At 39.6% G+C, this 18,646-nt stretch overlaps 2 protein-coding genes across 6 annotated transcripts in view; both read left to right on the top strand.

Moving 5' to 3' along the window:
• Positions 1-11,780, top strand: part of PPFIA1 (PTPRF interacting protein alpha 1) — a gene marked incomplete at its 5' end in the record, with an annotated part of 58,252 nt that extends 46,472 nt beyond the window's left edge. The window contains 7 exons of the mRNA XM_082485491.1: positions 1,367-1,542; positions 1,642-1,739; positions 3,562-3,737; positions 4,317-4,385; positions 6,256-6,421; positions 7,696-7,766; positions 9,175-11,780. Of these exons, the coding sequence (XP_082341617.1) occupies positions 1,367-1,542; positions 1,642-1,739; positions 3,562-3,737; positions 4,317-4,385; positions 6,256-6,421; positions 7,696-7,754 (744 nt within the window). The 3' untranslated portion in view covers positions 7,755-7,766; positions 9,175-11,780. The remainder of the gene's footprint in view (positions 1-1,366; positions 1,543-1,641; positions 1,740-3,561; positions 3,738-4,316; positions 4,386-6,255; positions 6,422-7,695; positions 7,767-9,174) is intronic.
• Positions 11,781-13,533: 1,753 nt separating this feature from the next.
• Positions 13,534-18,646, top strand: part of CTTN (cortactin) — a 28,445-nt gene continuing 23,332 nt past the window's right edge. For 2 of the 5 annotated variants that reach the window (XM_082485967.1, XM_082485963.1), the window contains exons 1-2: positions 16,572-16,876; positions 17,310-17,383. In XM_082485967.1, the coding sequence (XP_082342093.1) occupies positions 16,781-16,876; positions 17,310-17,383 (170 nt within the window). In that variant the 5' untranslated portion in view covers positions 16,572-16,780. Of the gene's footprint in view, positions 13,613-14,526; positions 14,753-16,571; positions 16,877-17,309; positions 17,384-18,646 lie in introns of those variants that run through there. The other 3 variants (XM_082485965.1, XM_082485964.1, XM_082485966.1) reach the window with 3 other exon arrangements.

The raw sequence follows: 18,646 nt of genomic DNA, 5'->3' as shown, positions 1-18,646 counted from the left end.
GCTTACGAATCACCAAAATGTAGTTAGTCTTTCTTAATAAGCGTTCATGTATGCTACGCATTGAACATACTAGCTCAAATTTTAACATAATTTCATGACACAAAGCATGGAATGGTTTGGTGGGCGAATGGCTCTCTGGGAAGCCAAAAGTCCAAGAAGAATATCTGCTCTATGCAGAAAGTCCGGGTTCAGCCCAGCCGCCATCGCAGGTGTGCTACAAGACGCACTGAGCCTACATAGTTAAGTAGATTTCGGTGCGCTAATTCTGTAATCCTCCCTGATTAATTGTTTTCCCTTAAAGTGGTGACAAATCCTAATTGTATTTTCAGGCATTGATATAGTTGAGGATTTTATACAGGGATATAAACAAAACTCAGGATTTGCCTGTGACCTGTATCTTTGGACAGTGTCGTCTCTTCTTGCTTGGCTGCCCTCCAGCTTAAACCTGTTTAAGTCCCATTAACTACGTCTGGGATACTCGTTTGCAGATTGTCAGCGATAACAGCCATAGCAGCCATAGCTTGCCTCCCCGTTCCGAGAGTAACGTGCTCTTGCAGTCTGCTGCCTGCCGATGGCTCGAAGAAATGCATTTCTGTGGGGCCTTGCTGCTTTCTAGAAGGCGCTTCCTCTAGAGGAGAAATAAAGCTTTTGACTTTGAATCGTACAGGAAAAATTAATTATTACCCCTGGCTTCTGAAAAAAAAAAAAAAAAAAAAGGTGCTGCTGGTTTTTGCTGTTCAAGGAATTATTAGATGCATAGTTATAAACACTCTTCTTAGAAGTTTTCTCCAAAAAAAATTCCTGGTGATTTGCAGGTCAAAAATGCAGTGAGATAAGGCTCTTTTTAAGGATAAGGATTAGCGTTTAGAAGTGCTTGTTCTTCCGTAGTGGATTTTTACCAGTTTCTGAAAACAGTTAAGTGTATGAAAAAAAACCCTGCAGGTTTTGGGGTTTTGATATCTTGTATTTATATGGTCATGTGAAAAATAAGATTCCCCCATCCAATTTTCAAGAGATACAGTATTTTCAGCATCTTAGCAAGAGGAATTTCATTTTGTTATCAAAACCATATAGATTAGTCTGTTGTTTTTGTTAGCTTCTCCATATTTTTATACTCTTCGACATGAAATAAATTAAGGCATTTTTACTTGCTGCTCTGAATATTAAAACTTGCTTTTCTTCGTGAGGATGACTTCTTCAGAAAACATACGTGTAGTATTCAGTATTTTGATTTGCGTAACTTTACAGGCTAAGAATTAAGTAAGCATTGTCTTACTTTTTTTTCTTTAAAATACGTTGTCTAAAAAAAGCTTTGCTCTTTTATTTCTCATTTTAATAAGCTTATTGCTTAATCTTTTAAAAACAGACGTTAGCGTACGGTGATATGAACCATGAGTGGATTGGCAATGAATGGCTCCCTAGTCTGGGGCTCCCTCAGTATCGCAGCTATTTCATGGAATGTCTTGTTGATGCTCGAATGCTGGATCATTTAACTAAAAAAGATCTGCGTGGGCAGCTTAAAATGGTGGACAGCTTTCACAGGTAAATAGATTTAAGTTGGAGACCTAACCTACAGCAAACGTTTCTGTTATCTCAAAATGATGTTTTTTCCTAATTTTTTTTTTTTTTTTTCCTAAACAGAAACAGTTTTCAGTGTGGAATTATGTGCCTACGAAGACTGAATTATGATCGAAAAGAACTTGAAAGAAAAAGAGAAGAAAGCCAGAATGAAATTAAGGGTTCGTGCATTGTCTTGACCTCAGTCTGATTCGAACGTGTTTTCACTGATCTGCCTCAAAAATTTATTTTAAAAAAAGACATTAGAGTGAGGAATTATTTATAAAACAGCAAGTGTTAAATACAGGATATGTGTCTGGATGCAGGCCCCGAACAGTGACTCATGAAACACATAATTAAATCATTCACTCATGCAGACATGTGCTACAAATGCAGGCTTTTTTGAAACTCTTACTGCTCTAAAGTTTGAAACAAACCTCAAATTTTTAGGAGGATGAGGGTTTTGGAAAAGTGCTTGTTTTTTTCTTTTAGTTTTTTTTTTCCTCTTCTGACATAATTTTGCATCTACATGATTTTGTCGTTGCTTGTAGTTGGTCATTTCTATTACCCAGCTCTTGATGAAAAAAAAATATCCGGGTGATTTAGGTGTGTTTATCTTCCAGATTCATGGTGATTATTGAACAAGAGAGGAGGAAGAAGAAAAAGCAGGGTGGGAATTCACAGTATTTCCCAAGACTTCCCATAGAAATTTTTTCCCCTGCCTAGTATCAGAAGTCTTTTCTGACATCTTAAACTAAAATGCCAAGCTTACCTTATGCATGATTTTCTTAGTTGGCTCTGTGCCTGCTCTTCCCCTTTCCCTTTGAAGTGTTGATACCCTCTGGTGGTTATTCTACTAATTGTGCCTGAGAACATTCCCAGGAGTTGCAGCTAACTGGCACGAACCAAGCTTGTGTCGTGGCTGGTAAGCCTCTTTTAGCCTCCCAAATTGTACGGCTGCATCTATTTCCTATAGGGAATTGCTCCTTGAAACATGCAACTCTTGAATTCCTCCTGGGAAGTGTTTGGGAAGAATGCCAGTTGACACAGCCAGAAACATGCTGTGGATCATTGTAACGGTTCGACTGGCATAGACGTCCCTGAATACAAGTCGGTAAAGAAACCGACTTGTAAGAACGTCGTCGTTTTGGTGTTTGGGCTGAACCTGTAAATGCTGCTTTACAATGGTTTTCCTTGCAAAAGTTCCAAGATGAGAGTATTGACCGTTGAACTGTTACAGTGTGGAATACCTTCCAGCAAACTTCAAATACATTTACTTTCCACTTTAAATTTCTGATTGTGGAGAAGCGTAGTAGTGTACATACACAAGCTGAAGGAAAGTCTGCACTACTAAATTGAACACCTTCAGAACTTAAAGGTAGATAAAATTATAAAACTAATAAATAATAAAGCTTTAAACAATGATAAATAAAGCTTTCTGTTCAAATTCAGTAGGAAGTGTGTGAGAAGCTGCTGTAAGATTTTTATTTTTTTTTTTCTTTTGCATATTTAATTTTTTTCCCCCAAATATTTAATCTGGCATGGGTGAGGTCCGAGCCCGCAAGCGGCTGTGTAGAATAGAAGATCCTGTCTTCCCCGTCTGCACTTCTGAACTTCAGTGCCCAGCTGAACTTCTCAGAGCTGTGGCTGTAGCCTCCCTCTGTGCGCGGAAGGAGGAGGCTGTGTGAGAACGATTCCTTCTGGGTGCGAGGAAAACTACTGTATGGAAAGGATCCGACAGCGAACGTCGGACTCTCAGCGTTACATTTTGTTGCCAAATTGGAGCGTTTCATGCGCACCAAAAAGGCAGGGGCAGCTGAGATCACAACCTAAATGTTAAATAACAGTTCCTTGAAGGCTGCCATTTAACAGCATTTATGATGAATTGCGTATACGTAAAAATCAATCCTGACACGAGCATAGAGATCGAGAAAGGACTGTGGGTTCTTTTGTTCAGAAAAGTTGCATTGTTATAAATCAGGCAACTTTTTTTTTCCTCCATAGATGTCCTTGTCTGGAGCAACGAAAGAATGATCCATTGGGTAGTGTCCATTGGTCTTAAAGAATACGCGAATAATCTTATAGAGAGTGGAGTTCATGGTGCACTTGTGGCCTTAGATGAATCATTTGATTACAATGCATTAGCTCTCTTATTACAAATACCCACTCAAAACACACAGGTAAGTAATAAGGAGTTACTTTATGGCTGATAGGATTTTTCTCCTCTCTAGGAAGGCTAAAAACTGACTGACTTTTTTTTTTTTCTTAGGTAAGTGCACGTCTTTCTATTCCCAGCTCTAGCAAATAGAAATGGAAAGTTGTCCTTAATCATTTTATCCTGTAAGAGAAAAACATAGAACTATGCTTTGCTTACTGTTTTCAAATTGTTAATAATACAATTCTGGTTGAGAAATTTGCTTGAACAAAAAACATTGAGTATTTTCCTTATAGCCTATCTTCATAGCAGTAGTGTAAAACTAATAATTTTTGTTGTTTGCTAGTTTCTATTTGGAAATAATTAAGTTTCAGCCAGAAATCATGAACTTTCCTGTCACAGCTAAGGAAAGGGGGAGCTGATAAGTCTTCCTTAAATTTTTAATGTTACAACTTACTTAGTACTTGAAAAATTACAATTTATGTTTATTAATCTGATAAGGTATTAAACAGTTGTTAAACTGTATTGTTTTAAAAATTACTGTAGGTTACTATTCCTAATCCTTTGGAATTAATTTCCATTTCTTTTGTACTATAAACTTTAGGCTCGTGCTGTTCTGGAGAGGGAATTTAATAACCTTCTTGCTATGGGCACTGACAGAAGACTTGATGAAGTAAGTTACTTGACCCATTTTATGGTCCTGGGAACTTTATCCAAACTGTTAAGGGAAAGAATTTAGCTTGAACCTCTTTAAGCTATTGACAGAACAGGGACAGAAATCTTCACTTGAAATTCTTTGTCTGGAGAGTTTCTGAATGCGGCAGACCATGTGTATTTAGGTAAGATGACTTGAATATGGAAGTATCGAGATGATTTGCAAGTTTGTTTTTGTAGTTTGCGTGGTTAATATCTAATAGCAGCACTTTGGGCTGAATCTTCTTTTTCTACTTAAAATGTGGGAAAATTAGTGACCAGTGTTGCAGATGAACAAGCTGTAATAGAGAAGGGCGCTGCATAGCACGTTTCAAATCTTTGTCCTAACGAGCAGTATTTCCAGTAGTTTGGAGTGTATTTCAGGAAAGCTTGTGTCGTTAATATCCATTAATACCGGTATAGATGACCACCAGGTATGTTTGCACATCAGAGTAATTTCTGTCGGGCAGTTTGTGCTCTTACGATGTATTAATGCCATTCAAACGTAATGAGTATAATAACAAACTGTTTTGTAGACCCTGTGAACCCATAGCATAAGGAGAGAGTGTGACATCTTTGACCTTTTAAGTTGCTCTATGCTGTAACTCGGTGAAGAGTTTCAAGCGGGTGTCACTTCCCCAAGAGACTCTGAACTCTGCTGCCTCTTCTTTGGTGCAAATGGGAGTTTGCGGTCGCTCGTGTAGGCGGAAGTGGTTCAGGTCAAGACCGAGGTGGCGAAACCCTCATGTGGTTAACCAAGTCGGGGAACCAGTCCACGACATCTCAGAAATGTTTGTGCTGGTATGAGGAAGGGGAGAGGGGAAGTGCGAAAGTGCTGACTTCAGCTGCTTTTGGAGCAGCGGGGTGAAGCATACACCAGTACGTTGAGGAAGGAGGCTGCTGTGACAGACCTTGCTTGGTTCTGTGTTCATCTTTTGCCTAATGGACTTGTTGCAATGCTTTCGTGGAACATCCTGACGGCTTGTTTGATGATCTTGAAGCTCTCTTCAAATAACGCAGACACTTGTCTCCTAATTCTAACATGGGATAAATTTTAGGTAAAATGACATTCAAGTGATTGAACTGTTTCTAAAGGTAAAAGTTGGCAAATGGAGATGCACGCCGGGTACGTTTGCATTGACACGATGCCTTCACTGCAAAAGATGTTTTTGGAAGTGGGACTTAAACTGTTGTATTTAGTAAGTGCAGTAGTGTATTTCTGAAGTGGAATATTACTTCAGAGATGCAGATGTATTAATGGGGGGGGAAATGCACCCAGGTAATTACAAGTTTACCCAAGTGCTTACGCAAAAATGCTGCAAGGCAATATAGTATTTACTGCACTTACTCTTTTTTCCCCTCATTCTCACTTCCTGGAATGTGGAGCATGAGAAAGCACAATAGCTGTATCATCATTCCTGTAAAACAGAATTGAAGGTTAAAAGCAATTGTTCAAATTAGGCCTCTCTGTGGCAGTGTTCCCAAAGCAGTTTTTACGATGAGCTCTGCTCCTTATATCCCCTAAGAATGAGTGATGTGACACTTCCAAATTACTGCAAATCATGAAGGACAAACATTCGAAGTAAGAATTGTTTTCCTAAATGTGCTGAGCACATGAATTTCCATAGGTACTGAGCTGAAGAGCCTACACTCTAGCAAATGAACACAGATTCTTGCAAACGAACACAGATTCTTGCAAATAAAGATTTCTGCTGCTGTTGCGCCTGAACTGTTCTGAAAATTAACTCATTCGGTGGCGATACAGTTCCTTAAGATTGACGGCAATCCTTTTAATGTCAATAACAGTCCTGCATCTTCTGAATCACTCATGATGTTTATCAATATAACAGGATGACGATAAGAGCTTTAGGAGAGCACCTTCATGGAGAAAGAAGTTTAGACCAAAGGACATAAGAGGTTTAGCTGCTGGATCAGCAGAGACTCTTCCTGCAAATTTCAGAGTTACAACCTCAATGTCTTCACCCTCTATGCAGCCAAAGAAGATGCAGATTGATGGTATTGATTTTGTATTATTTTAAGCATGATGCGCTTTTTTTGCTTGGGTTTACAGGGGAATTAAGTTGAAATTACCTTTTTGCTGCATAAAAGCATCTGCCTGGTGCATGGTTGTATAAATATAACACTGTGTTTAACCATAGGGTGCTTTATAATTTCAGGAAGCTGTAATAGATGTGGAATTTCTTTTTACTTCATTGGAATAACAAAATGAGAGACACAGTTAGAAAAAAAATTATGTTAAACTAGGAAAATAAAATTACATTTTAGTAGAAGTCTTTTAATCACGTGATACATAATTTTTAATTGGCAGCAATTAGACCAATGTAAGTGCTACTTCTGAAATGCAGTAAAGTGCATTCAAAAATGCAGTAAACTCCCTCAGATAATTTTGAGATTATTAAAACTTGAGTAAAAGGTGCGTTATTCCCCCTGCAATGGTCATTTAAGTATAGATCGTACTTGAAATAACTGCTTCAGTCATTGCTGTGTACTTAACAATCTATATGTATGTATGTGTGCGCGCACACACACACACACAGAGATACGTATTTAGAAAAAGAAACAAACCAACCCCAAAAAACCCACCTGGAAGTGGGAGTTGATCACCTGTCACATGAGGTATCTTGTCTGTTTAACAAAAAGTGTCTTTAGTACCATGAACATAAACTTTAACTGGAATTTGCTTTACAAAACACAAGTAAAAATAAATGGGGAATGTATTTAATTGGAACAGACAGGATGCGAACTTCAGCATAATCTGTCAGAGTTGTCTCAGGTTCTGAAAATTGTATTTATGAGTAAAGGTCAAAGAAGCAGCCTTTGCATCTGATGGTGCTCTGTAAAATGTGAACTGTTCTAAATTTTAAATATTGTCATTAGCACAAAATATTTTTCAGCGTTCATGTGGAAAATTCTGTAGATTAAAATAAGTGAAGTCTTTACCATGTAAACCCCCTTTCTTTTATGATATAAAAAACCCCCAGAAAAATATATAAAGTATATAAAATAGAAAATAAATAAATTATAAAATTACCTTTGCCAATTTTTGTGTGCTAGTTGGCATGCAGTTTTTTTTTTTAATTCTTTCCGCTAGCCACTGAAACTAGAAGTGGATAATATATAAACTGTAAAATAAATTCTTTTTCTAACTTGTAACCTTAGATTTGGGTGAGTACAGTAGCTGTAATCACATTGCTGTGAGAAAGGGGTTTTTTTTGGAAAACTAACATGCATGCTGTGTTCTGCATGTCTTCCCATGCTTCTTGAAATAGGCAGTGTATCAGGAACACAAAGATTGGATTCTGCTACAGTAAGGACCTACTCCTGTTAAAGCCTTCTCTTGGTGAGTAAAGTTGATAGGTATAATAGTAAAGCAGCTATTTATGAAATAAAACATCAGGTATTTTAATACAGTGAATTTACACGCTTACAAAACCGTCAAGGTTTCAGGGTAGATTGTTATATTGAAAATCCTGAGATCGTTTCCTACAATGAAGATTATGAGAGTTTAAATATTTACTTTTGTAAAGAGTGTATTCGAGGTGGTTTTTTTGTTTGTTTGTTTGTTTTTAAACAGCCTTAAAAAGGACCTGTGGTAAATAGCTACGTAGCAAGTGTTGAAATCAAAGGTTGGATGAAACAGCTAGTGAAAGTGAGGAGGAGGAAAGGGAACTAAATTAGGCATATAAAGGAAAGAAAATAGTTGAGTGTATGACACTGCAGTTAAGATTATTGATCTTTCAGTGTCTTTGCTCGGTCAAAGTTATCCCACTACTATATACTTCAGTATTGAATTGTTATAGGAATAATTGCATAACTTTCCAAGTCTTGGATGCTTTGTGCCACTGTGATTGCTTAGGCTGTCTGGTTGGATTCAGCTAAGTGCGGCCTAAATTTGGGTAGCTGTGAGCGGTGCCGACAATAAAAGGCAGCTTGATAACACAAGGGTGTTTAGCACAAAATACAGGTATTATGGCTTATGAAAGATTTGTAGTCCTGTCTTGCTCCAGGACTTGGAATGATTTTTCATCGGCAGCCTCTGCCGTATTTTCTCATGTAACAGTATTTCTCTCTTTTTACGAAAACGTCTGGAAACTAATTTTTTTTTTTTACTATATTGGATTTAAAAAAAAAAAAAGTAAATTAAAAACTCCAGTGAATCTTCCACTAGCTGGTGTCTTCCACGGGCTATGATTTGCCTGTCTCTTCTGCTTACAGCCTTTCCTTTCTTCTCACCAGTAACATCCCTACCAACTCATGTATTGGCTGCCTTTTCTTCCAATTCTGAACCTTTTTGCATATACAGGTTTAGTTCTAAAGAGTTCTTATGTATGAAATGTTGCGAAGGGGAAACTCTTGCGCGTAGCAACTCAGCTCGTGTGGATCGGTCAGTTTATAATCTCAGGAGCCATCGTTAACATTTTTTTAGCTTCAAGACATTGAAGTTTTAAGTCTTCCCCCGAATTCTCCCCACTGTTTCAGGATTTTCTATAGTCAGATGACCTAGAATAAAAATCTGGGAAGCAGAAATATTTGACCTCACGTGCTTTACTTTGCATTGCAACTGAAGATTACAGAAGGCAATAAAACTGTGAACATGGCATGGCAATAATTCAGTGCATGACTGCTACAGTACTGAGCTCTTTGTGAGAAACTTAGAATGACGTGTTTTTTAAAAAAAAGCTAATGGATTTTTTGTGTGTGTTTTTCTCTTTGTGTGCGTTTTGTTTGTTTTGTTGTTGTTTTTACAGTTTACCCACACTATTTCTACCGGTGATATGCAGCATTTTCAACATTTGGAACCCTTAACCTGTTAATACTTGTTAAATGGACACTTTGAGATATTTTATTACAGAGTTTTTAATTAGCAAATAAATTCATGAGTACTATAGAGAAAATATTTTAGAATCTAAATGTTTCTTATATTTATGTGACTTCTCATTTATATAGTTACTTACTTTTTCTGTTTCTATTCAGTCTACAAATCAACATTGCTGATTTTTTATTCTAATTTTAGTCTTTCCAACTGAATGTACTGTAATGCTTGTATGTATATGTCCCTATAAGTAATATAGGGTTTTTGTAAATTATGCAGTTACTGTAATTATCATTGTTTTTTAATAATGAAACTGAAGGTGAAAAGGATTTTAATACCTTTGTAAAAGTATCACGACACCAAGCAGTATATATTTTGTCTTTTGGAAATGTTAGCTTAGATCTGAAAACAAGTCCAGCTTTTTTTCAGGTAAGCGGTATGTTGTTGTAGAAGGTATGGTACACGCTTGTTCTTCTTTTCAGAACTGTACCTTTCCACTAAGAGGATTTGTCGAGTAGTGGGAATTTGTCTTTATTTAAAATTAGAACTTGTTTTAAAAGCTGGGAAGAACTATTAACACTATGGAACACATTCTAGAAGCGATTGACTCGGTCATAACCCTCTGCTGTATTTGTATGGCATATCTTCACAGTGACTGAAAACAAGCCATAAACCAAGAACTGGTTTTATTTTTTTTTTTGTTGTTTTTTTTTTTTCCTTAACTGAGGAAGATAGACTTCATAATAATTCCTGGTGGTAATCCACAGGCCACAGAGTTTTTGTCCTAGATCTTTTTGATTGAAAACACTTGTGGAAAGATGCTGGTGAAACTAGTTTCAATGGACCAATCGGGAAGCACTGCCGCCTCATGTCGAATGAGTAGCGAAAGATGAAGGTACAGTGGGCTGAAAACTAAAGCAGTGCAACTTCTAATAAAGGCCTTACTTTTCTTACGTAAGTCATCTTTTGTGTTTTGTAAACTTGTTCTAAAGAGTTGTCCGGATTTTAATTTTGATGGTTGCAGCCATTTGGGACTGTATGAGTAGAAAATGTATCCCAACACTTGTAAATGGCATATTAAAAAGCCAGCAAGAATCTGTTCAGATGGTGCATTATTTATTATGCAACAATATATATCGCATGTCTTTTTTCTTATTTTGTTTTCCACTTTTAACTTGCTTGTAAAACTGAAATTCATTGTTACTGTTCTGTTTTTCTATTAATCTTTTGTGTATTTTCAGATTATGTAACAATATGTACAGTCTACTTTGGAACTATTTTTATCACAGTATTATTTATTGCTTTCTTTCAATAAAGTACTGATGCGTTTTCCACTGCCAATAAAACACTATTGAAAAGCTGAGATCTAACTGTATGCAGGCAGATACTTTTGCGGTGAGTGGATATTGTCAATAAAGCATCTTAATGATTGTTTGCTGCCCTGTAGATCTTGTTTCAAATGACGACTTTTCTCCAGTAGAAAAATGTTCCGTTAGATGTGACGTTTTCTTTGGAACTGCTCAAGTTCGCACGCGTTAATCAGTTTTTGAAAACCAGTTTTCTGAAGAAAACCGCTTTATTGCCTACTTCTACTAGTAGTTAGAGCTATGATTTACTTTTAAAAATAGTAACAAAAACTATCACACGACTTCAGCGTATTCTGGTCCACGTGATGAAGACTGAAGTGCTGTTCTATATAGCAGCAACAGTTGCTTTGTTAATAAAATGAGATTATGACCACAGTGATATTTGGGGAGAAACACGGGAGTCGAGGGAACCAATACGAAATTGGGTCACAGTAGGGCTGTTTATGTCAATTTTAATATATTGTAAACCATTTCCTGTGTAGAAGAGAAGACAGAAGGATAAAGTCACAGAATAATGGAAGCAGGAGTGAAGCCTGTTTCATCACGTCCTCTAGATCAACAGCAGGATGTGGAATGCATGGAATGGAGAAATATTGTGACTGATGCTTTAAATATTGTTCAGTAATGCCTCTCTGTTTGTCTAGCTTGTCTCTATGAGTTGCTATCCGATATAATTTGCGGTCTTTTTTATATTTCCAGAGAATCTATCTTTCTAGAAAAAGCTAAAATGAAACTGCAGGAAGAGATCCTGACTCACTGTTCAGCTGAACTTCACTGTTTAGAAAAAAATTGCGTAGACGTTTCCAGTCACTGATGTGATAGTAGGTGTTCAAAGTCATGTATTGTTGCTTCTCAAAAGTGAAAACAACGCGGAATAGACTTGTAAAATGTGAAAAGAAAATACATTTATTATTTTAAGGCTGTAAACCTTAACTGTTATGGAACAATGGAATTGACATGAGAGCTAGAATAAATGAGTGAAATAGAAAAAGCTTTCACGAACTGGCAAAACTGTGTGTTGACTTCCTTCTGAATTATACAGCAAAGCTATCTTGGAGAAATTGAGGAAAACACTTCTCGCTCAATTTTAATAAACCCTCCCAGAAAGAAAAACGTGCAAGTGTATGTGTAAAAGGCATGGATATGTTACAGTAATCTTTAAATAAAGCTTGGTTAAATACAATTTTTTGTAAATTGCCAAGTGTCTTTAAAAGCTTTAGATGGAAGGAGGGCTATAAAAATTACAGTATGTGGGGTTTTTTCTGCATGAAGGAAACGGTAGGATTATCTGAGAGAACTTTAAACTTGGAATTTTTGCATGTTTAGAGGGCAGGGAATCTCAAAACAGACGTTATAACTTAATCTTTCTCCTTTCAAACTGACAGAGAATTAAAAGACAAGAAGCTGCCTTTGCATTGCCTTATGGACAGTAGTGATTTATCATGCCGAAACTCGGCAGCACACATGTGAAGTAGTTCAAAGCAGAGTTTAGGCTTGGAATTAGGTAGACAAAGATTGGGGGAAGGGGAGCATTGGCAAAATTAATTTTTCAGATAAATAAAAACTGACACAGAGTTTCGTTTGAAGAGTTATATGAGGGGTGATATTTTTCTTGAAACTAAAGAGTGAGTTTGCTTTTCAAAGGAAAGTGGGTTTTTTACTTCTTGATAATTCCATTTTCAGTGTCATAGTTTTGGTGCACTGCTTAAACTCGTGTGATTCTAAATTCTATTAAATTCATTTTTTCTTAATAGTAAGTTTTTTTTTTTTTAAAAAAAAAAACACAACACAAACCCACAACAATTGTAGTATAATTTAGTCTAATTCAGGTAGCAGCACCTTTTGGGTTTGTATGGCATGTAGGAATGGATGGATGAAGCGTGGTATAGAAACGGGGTTGGTGTTCCTCCCTGGAAACAGAGGGACGGGTGAAGACTCGGACAGGGCGCAGCAGTAATGCCAAAAGGATTGCGGTTCTCGGAGCCTGCTTTCTCCTCTAGCGGACAGCTTTTTAAGAGTAAGTTTAGCCCAATTTTTAAATTATGCTGTATTCAGTTTATAGGGTAAATTACCATATGTTTAGTACTGGGGGAAAAAAAAATTAAGTCTATTTATATGGTGAGTTTGACTCTGTTTGGCTTTAGGTGACTGGCGGTAGCTGTCCCACCAAGACTGGGAATTAGTAAGTCACGTTCCTCCCTCCAGGAAAACTGCTCATGTGGACTTTTATTAATCTTACCCTTTATTACAGTTTGAATTTGTGTATTTATTTGCAATTTTTTTTTTTTTTTGCTAGAAATGTTATTTCTTGGAGTTTGTTTCTATAAACAGACACTTTTCTATAAACAAACAGTGGGCCAACAAATAACTCCTAAAGCCTTAAGGCTGCGTTTTTAAACCCTGATGGTTTTCCTTTTGGGCATCTCTTGAATTTGTTCACAGGGTACCCAGTCACATGTGACCCTTTTTGCCCACCGATAAAAGAGAGGTGGAACCCCTTCGTGACAAAAACCATCATGGTGCAAAAGTGAGTATTAAGATTTAAAAAAAAAAAAAATAATAAAAAGTATGGCCGAGGCTATGTATTTTGCTGGAGCCCTTTTTTAAAAGCCGTGGCGGGGCATTTTTTGGAGTAGAAAATCTAATTGGGAGTTGAAGAAAGGGGGGGGAAGGATCAGCTACGCTATAGATTCAAGTATATGTATAATATTGCATAGATTTATATATATATATATATATATAAATGTATTTAAGGGACTGGGAGCCGTGCCGTCGATGGATGTGTCGCCCCCGCTGGCGGGGGGCCGGGGAAGGTGGGGGGGGGGGGGGGGGGGCGGGGCGCGGCGCCTCCCTCTTCCCACCTGGAGCCGCCCCGCCGTGCGGGAAGAGGAAGTGGGAGCTCGGGAGAAGCGGAAATTGCAGCAGTCGCCGCCGCCAGCCCGGGAAGCACCGGCGGGGAGCCAGGGCAGCGGCGGCCGCAGGAGGAGGGAGGAGGCGGGCGGCAGAGTAAGCGGGGAGGGGGGCGCGGGGGCTTCCCCGGTGCGCTTCCACCCCCCCCCACACCCCTTTCGCGGCTTTGTGGGGCCGGGGCGGCGGCGGGCGCGCCCCCCCCCCCCCCTCGGGGGAGGGCTGTGGGGGCCCGGCCCGGTGTACGGCCGTGGGCCGGGTTGGGGCTAGGGGGGAGCGGGCCGTAGCCGCGGGCCCGGGCGGGGCGGTGAAGGGCTTCTCCCCGGCCGAGCTCCCTGAGGGGGGCGGGCGGGCACTGCCCGCCGCGCGCTGTGCTGGGGAAGGGCCGAGCCAGCCTCTACGTGACTATGTCTCTTTTTTTTTTTCTTTTCTTTCTATTAATTTTTTTTTTTTTTTTAAAAACTCTATAAAGCTGTTAGTAGCTCAAAGGTAACTTGAAAGAAGAAAAAGCGTCTGCTGTCGGACTCTCGGGGGTTTGGAGGAGGCAGTGGCGATGAGGGGAAACGGGTGACCGTGGCCTGTGGAGGTTTGGCCTGAGGTTATGTATCGCAGCGGACTCAGAAGAGAGGAGTCTCCCTGCAGAGTCCTTTTCCTCTGGTACCCTGGCAGCCGGGGCGAACGGCGAGCCGCCCGGGTGGCCCACGGGTGCCCAGCAGGTAGCCAGGCGGGGATGGGTCCCCGGTGCCCTCATCCAGCCTTGGCCTAGGCCTGGAGCTGCTGCTTGCTTGGTCCTCTGGGCCTGCCTGGGCTTAAAGCCTTGGCGTGCCCCTTTGTTCCTTCCAGGAGCCGGTCTGTAGGCCCTGGGGAAGAGGGGGGTTCCCCAGGGTGCCGCCAAAGGTGCTGGGTAGGATGCTGTGATCACCAATTAGTCGTAACAGCGGCGAAGAGCTGAACTGACCGGGGTAAATTCAAAGCATATATTTAGCCTCAGTTTGCATTTGGACCGTAGCGTTTTCTTTTTTTCCTTCAGAAATCTGACCATGTGAGTCAGTGACTCATAAATAGATCGTATTTCTCCATATTCTGCTTTGGAGGAGACGCTAGAAGAGCAAGCTGCTGTGGAAACCAGGCTTATTCCTGTCAGCTCCCCACCGGCAACCGGAGGTCTCGCCCGAGATCCCTTGTCACTAGGCTGCTTTGGTCCCTTTTGTAACTCACTTTACAGAACACAGGCTTGAGGTGTGGAAAATTGTTGGCGTTTGTGTGCATAATTTAGGACAAAACGTGGATTCTGGATTTGGTAAGGGTGTGCGTGTGAAATCCTTCCTTCCTTCCTTCCTTCCTTCCTGTTTGTGAGAGTTTGAGGAGGAAGCAAAGAAACCTAGGCTTGAGGATCTATCTAGCTTTTGTTCTTTTAAATGCCCAACCAAAGCAAAACAATCAAGTTTGTTTGAACCAAGTACTTGGGGGGGGAGAGGGGAAAGTTGTGTTTTGCACAAAATATATAGAGTAACCATGTGCATATATACCTGTACTTCAGCTTTTGTCACCTGAATTCCGTTTCAAAATGACTTGCACAGCATAGAGCGCGGTGGGGCACGGAGGGAGGGATACAAGCTGTCACTCTTAGGAGTGACCGTAGGTTTGTGTTTGGTTACAAAGTTAGACCTTGGACCCCACGTTGAGTTTCCTTATTGAGCTGATTCGGTTCCGCTTTCCAACAGTTTTTATTATAAACGTGTAGTCTCGTAAGCTTTCTAGATATTAAGTAATTTAATAAATGCCAGTTCCTTAATTGCTGTAGGAATTTGGAGATGGGAGAGCTGAAGAAGCAGAAGGTACTCCTGCTTTGTGAGGATGTCATCTGCTCTGCGCTTACACCCTCCTTCCAGGCCACTCTGTCATTTGCTGCCTTGATGTTTGACAATCAATTTTTCAGTTGCTTTTGTTCTTGTTACCAGTCCTGAAATTTCTGAAGCGCTCCATAAAACTGGCTCATCAGCTTATTCTGTCAGGCTGCAGAGCAAGCGGTGTTTTTTTTCTCTGTGCGTTTTACCTTTGGATTATTAGTTACTCATTTAAAAGGGAGTTTTCATTCTACCTGCTGGATTATGCTTGTGTGAATCAAATAGTCCATGATAACCATACTTATAATCTGTTCTTAGTTAGAACGATAAAGGTAAGTGGACGTATTGATGGTATGTTAAAGAGCTGAACTGTAGCGGAATAGCGATGAAGAAAATAAATCCTTCCTCTGATTCAAGTGCCTGAAAAAGCTGAGAGAAGAGAGAGGTTTTTTTGCTTGTTGTTTTTTTTTTTTAATTTTGCTTTTCAGAATTAATTTGTTTTGATTTACCTAGATTAAAGGTTATAAAATACAGCCACTAGCATTGGGCAGGTCAGGTATTCTGCTCACTAGTCACGTTCCAAAGTGTTAATTAAAGTGTCCAACTTGATACTCCACAGGGGATAAGGTTTCCAGAGCGTGAGATGTCCAAAATCATTAGCTGCTTAAAAGTGTTGCATGTTGTTTCTCGAGGTTATTGGTCGCCTTTTTATGAGTTTTGCTTCCTGCTGTCAGTACTCCAGCACTCACCTTCTGCTTCTCCTAAAAGTCGGGCAGGACACTTGAGTTTGTGTACGTATTTCACAAGGGGTTCTCTGAGAAACGCAGTAACTCTTGTACTCTGTTGTTCAGGCAGGTGGACTAATGTCTAGATTGCATGCAAATTCTTACAGTTGTTTGGATTTCTTTCATAATGCTGAAACTCCTTGCACAACAGAGGAAACACGTAGGTTTTACTGCCTAATAAACAATACCGTGTTCAGCATTAGTAATGGCTGGGAAAAAACCCACTGTTCCTATGCCTTAAATATACGCATGGGATCTGGAATTAGCGAGTCTTTGGAAGTGCACGTTGTTTTGGAGATATGTTTGAAGAGAAGTCTTTCAGGTCAGTGAGTGAAGAAAAGACACATATTAATTTGGGTGAGGAAAAGACTTCCTTGTTCTCTTTGAAGTCATGTCAGCGATTGCTCCTAACCTTTTTTCATTGCCAATAGGAAAACTAAAAGGGGTTTTCAGACCAGCTTGAGAAGACAGCCTGGGAGCCAATGATCAAATCTACTTTCACCGCAAATGTAGCTTAGCTTCTGTTTATGTGCTTAAATAACGTGCTTTATTGGGAATTTTGGATTGTGCCTCCATCAGCTTATACATAATATAACATGAGTTGACGTAACTGGAGTGTGACGGTACTTCTTGTGATGGTGTTGCAGATGTGGAAGGCTACTGCAGGCCACACCATTTCCGTCAATCAGGATGACGGAGCCGATGACTGGGAGACGGATCCTGATTTTGTGGTATGGCTTTCAAATTTTGTTGATTCAGCAGAAGTGTGTTACGTAACATGTTAAAGAGTAATTCTTCAGGGCGGGGGCTGTGTCTCAGCAAAATAAACTGATGGGAGTGTGTTCCTGGAGGGAGGGAGAATTAGGGTCTTGTGCCTGTGAGTGATTATCAGACTACCTTGTCTTGGCTGGGTACTGCGGGGAAGTCTGTGCGGAAGAGATTTGTGTCAAGAAGCGGCAGTTTCTCAGGGCTGAATGTGTGCTCCGTGCGTTTCAGCAGTGGACAAAGCACAGGGCTCAGAGCAGAAGAGAAGTGAAGGTGGTATTAGCTGCTTTTCTAACTTTTCTCATCCCGCCAACTGCTGAAGGCTTTTGCTATGAACTCTAAAGGGCAGATAGTGAGTAATGTCTTTGGGTTTTAACTCTTTTTATGTGTCCTTCACAGAATGATGTGAGTGAGAAAGAACAGCGCTGGGGAGCTAAAACTGTGAAAGGATCTGGCCATCAAGAGCACATCAAGTAAGGCAGCTCTCTTTTAAAATTTATTAATAGTCACAATCCCAGGCGACTTAATCAACTCATGTTCTCAGTTACTTGTATCTTCATAATTAAAACAAGAGTCTTATAGAAGATTATTTGCCAGATTGCTGGTCTTTCAAATATGTCAGCATCTTCAGATCTGAAATTAAGATCAGTATGGCACAGGGACTCTTAAATATTTGTTTGTAACTGGAAATGTTACTTTTCCTGCCTCTTTGTGTCTGGAAAGTTTCTTTGTTCTGTTTTGGAGTAAGAGCCAATACTCCCAGGGGAGAAATTTGTGTTGGGTGATCTGATGCATTTTGTCCCTTAATTCTTATGCTTTGTTTAGAAAACTGCTACCAAACTCATAAAAATTCTGGCAAAATAAGAAATTGAGCCCTCTGGCAGAGAAGCAAATGAATGCATCAGGAAGGGCTATGCGAGACAGACTTCGCTTTTAAGTAGTTTTAGGAAATCTGTGATGGTGATGTTCATTTTGGTTTTGCTTGTGTATTTCTGGGGCATCATCCCTCGTGGTACAAAGCTAAAAATAAATGTCATCAGTGTTGCAAACGGAGAGACACTGAACTACGTGGCTTACTTCAGGGCTTGATTTTACTCTGCCCTATTTGGAGTGCGGTGGGGACGCCTACTGGCTGAATTATGCCTGAGGAAGCTTTAAACTCGGGTGGGAAGTGTTTTAAGGTACAGATTACCATTTTTATCTGTCCTTGTATGCAGCCTGCATTACCGTAAGTTCGATTCCTGCATATTGCAAGGGAGAACTTGGGGAAGAGGAGGTGCAGGTCTCCTTACATCCTTATTTTGTGTTACAGTTGTGTCCAAAACGCTTAGTTGGAATTAGAGTCCCGTTACCATAGGGACTGTATGATAAGAGATGATCCCTATTCTGAAAAGTTGCCATCTAAATAAAAAGCGTTGGAAAGAACTTAAATTAGGACATGAGAAGAAAACGTTTCAGGCATATATAAATTCTGGGTAATTGATTGTTCAAATAGCAAAATAGCCTTCCTTGTTAGTCTTAAAACCACTGCTTTAATTTTGATTCTTTTTTTTTTTTTCCCCACACAATGTTTTGCAGTGGAATAAATTCTGTTTCTCAGAATCTGATGAAGTGCTTTGTGCACTGAAAAAATAGGAAAGGCTCGAAAAATACAAGTTGTCCAACTTTTAATTAAGATGATATATTTATCATCTTTTTATTTTGCATCTTTTTGAAGTTATCTTTTGAAACTTTTG

The sequence above is a fragment of the Vanellus vanellus genome, assembly GCF_965231255.1.
Source record: "Vanellus vanellus genome assembly, chromosome: 6".
Taxonomy (NCBI): Eukaryota; Metazoa; Chordata; class Aves; order Charadriiformes; family Charadriidae; genus Vanellus; species Vanellus vanellus.
This window is presented reverse-complemented; position numbering and strand designations above follow the sequence as displayed.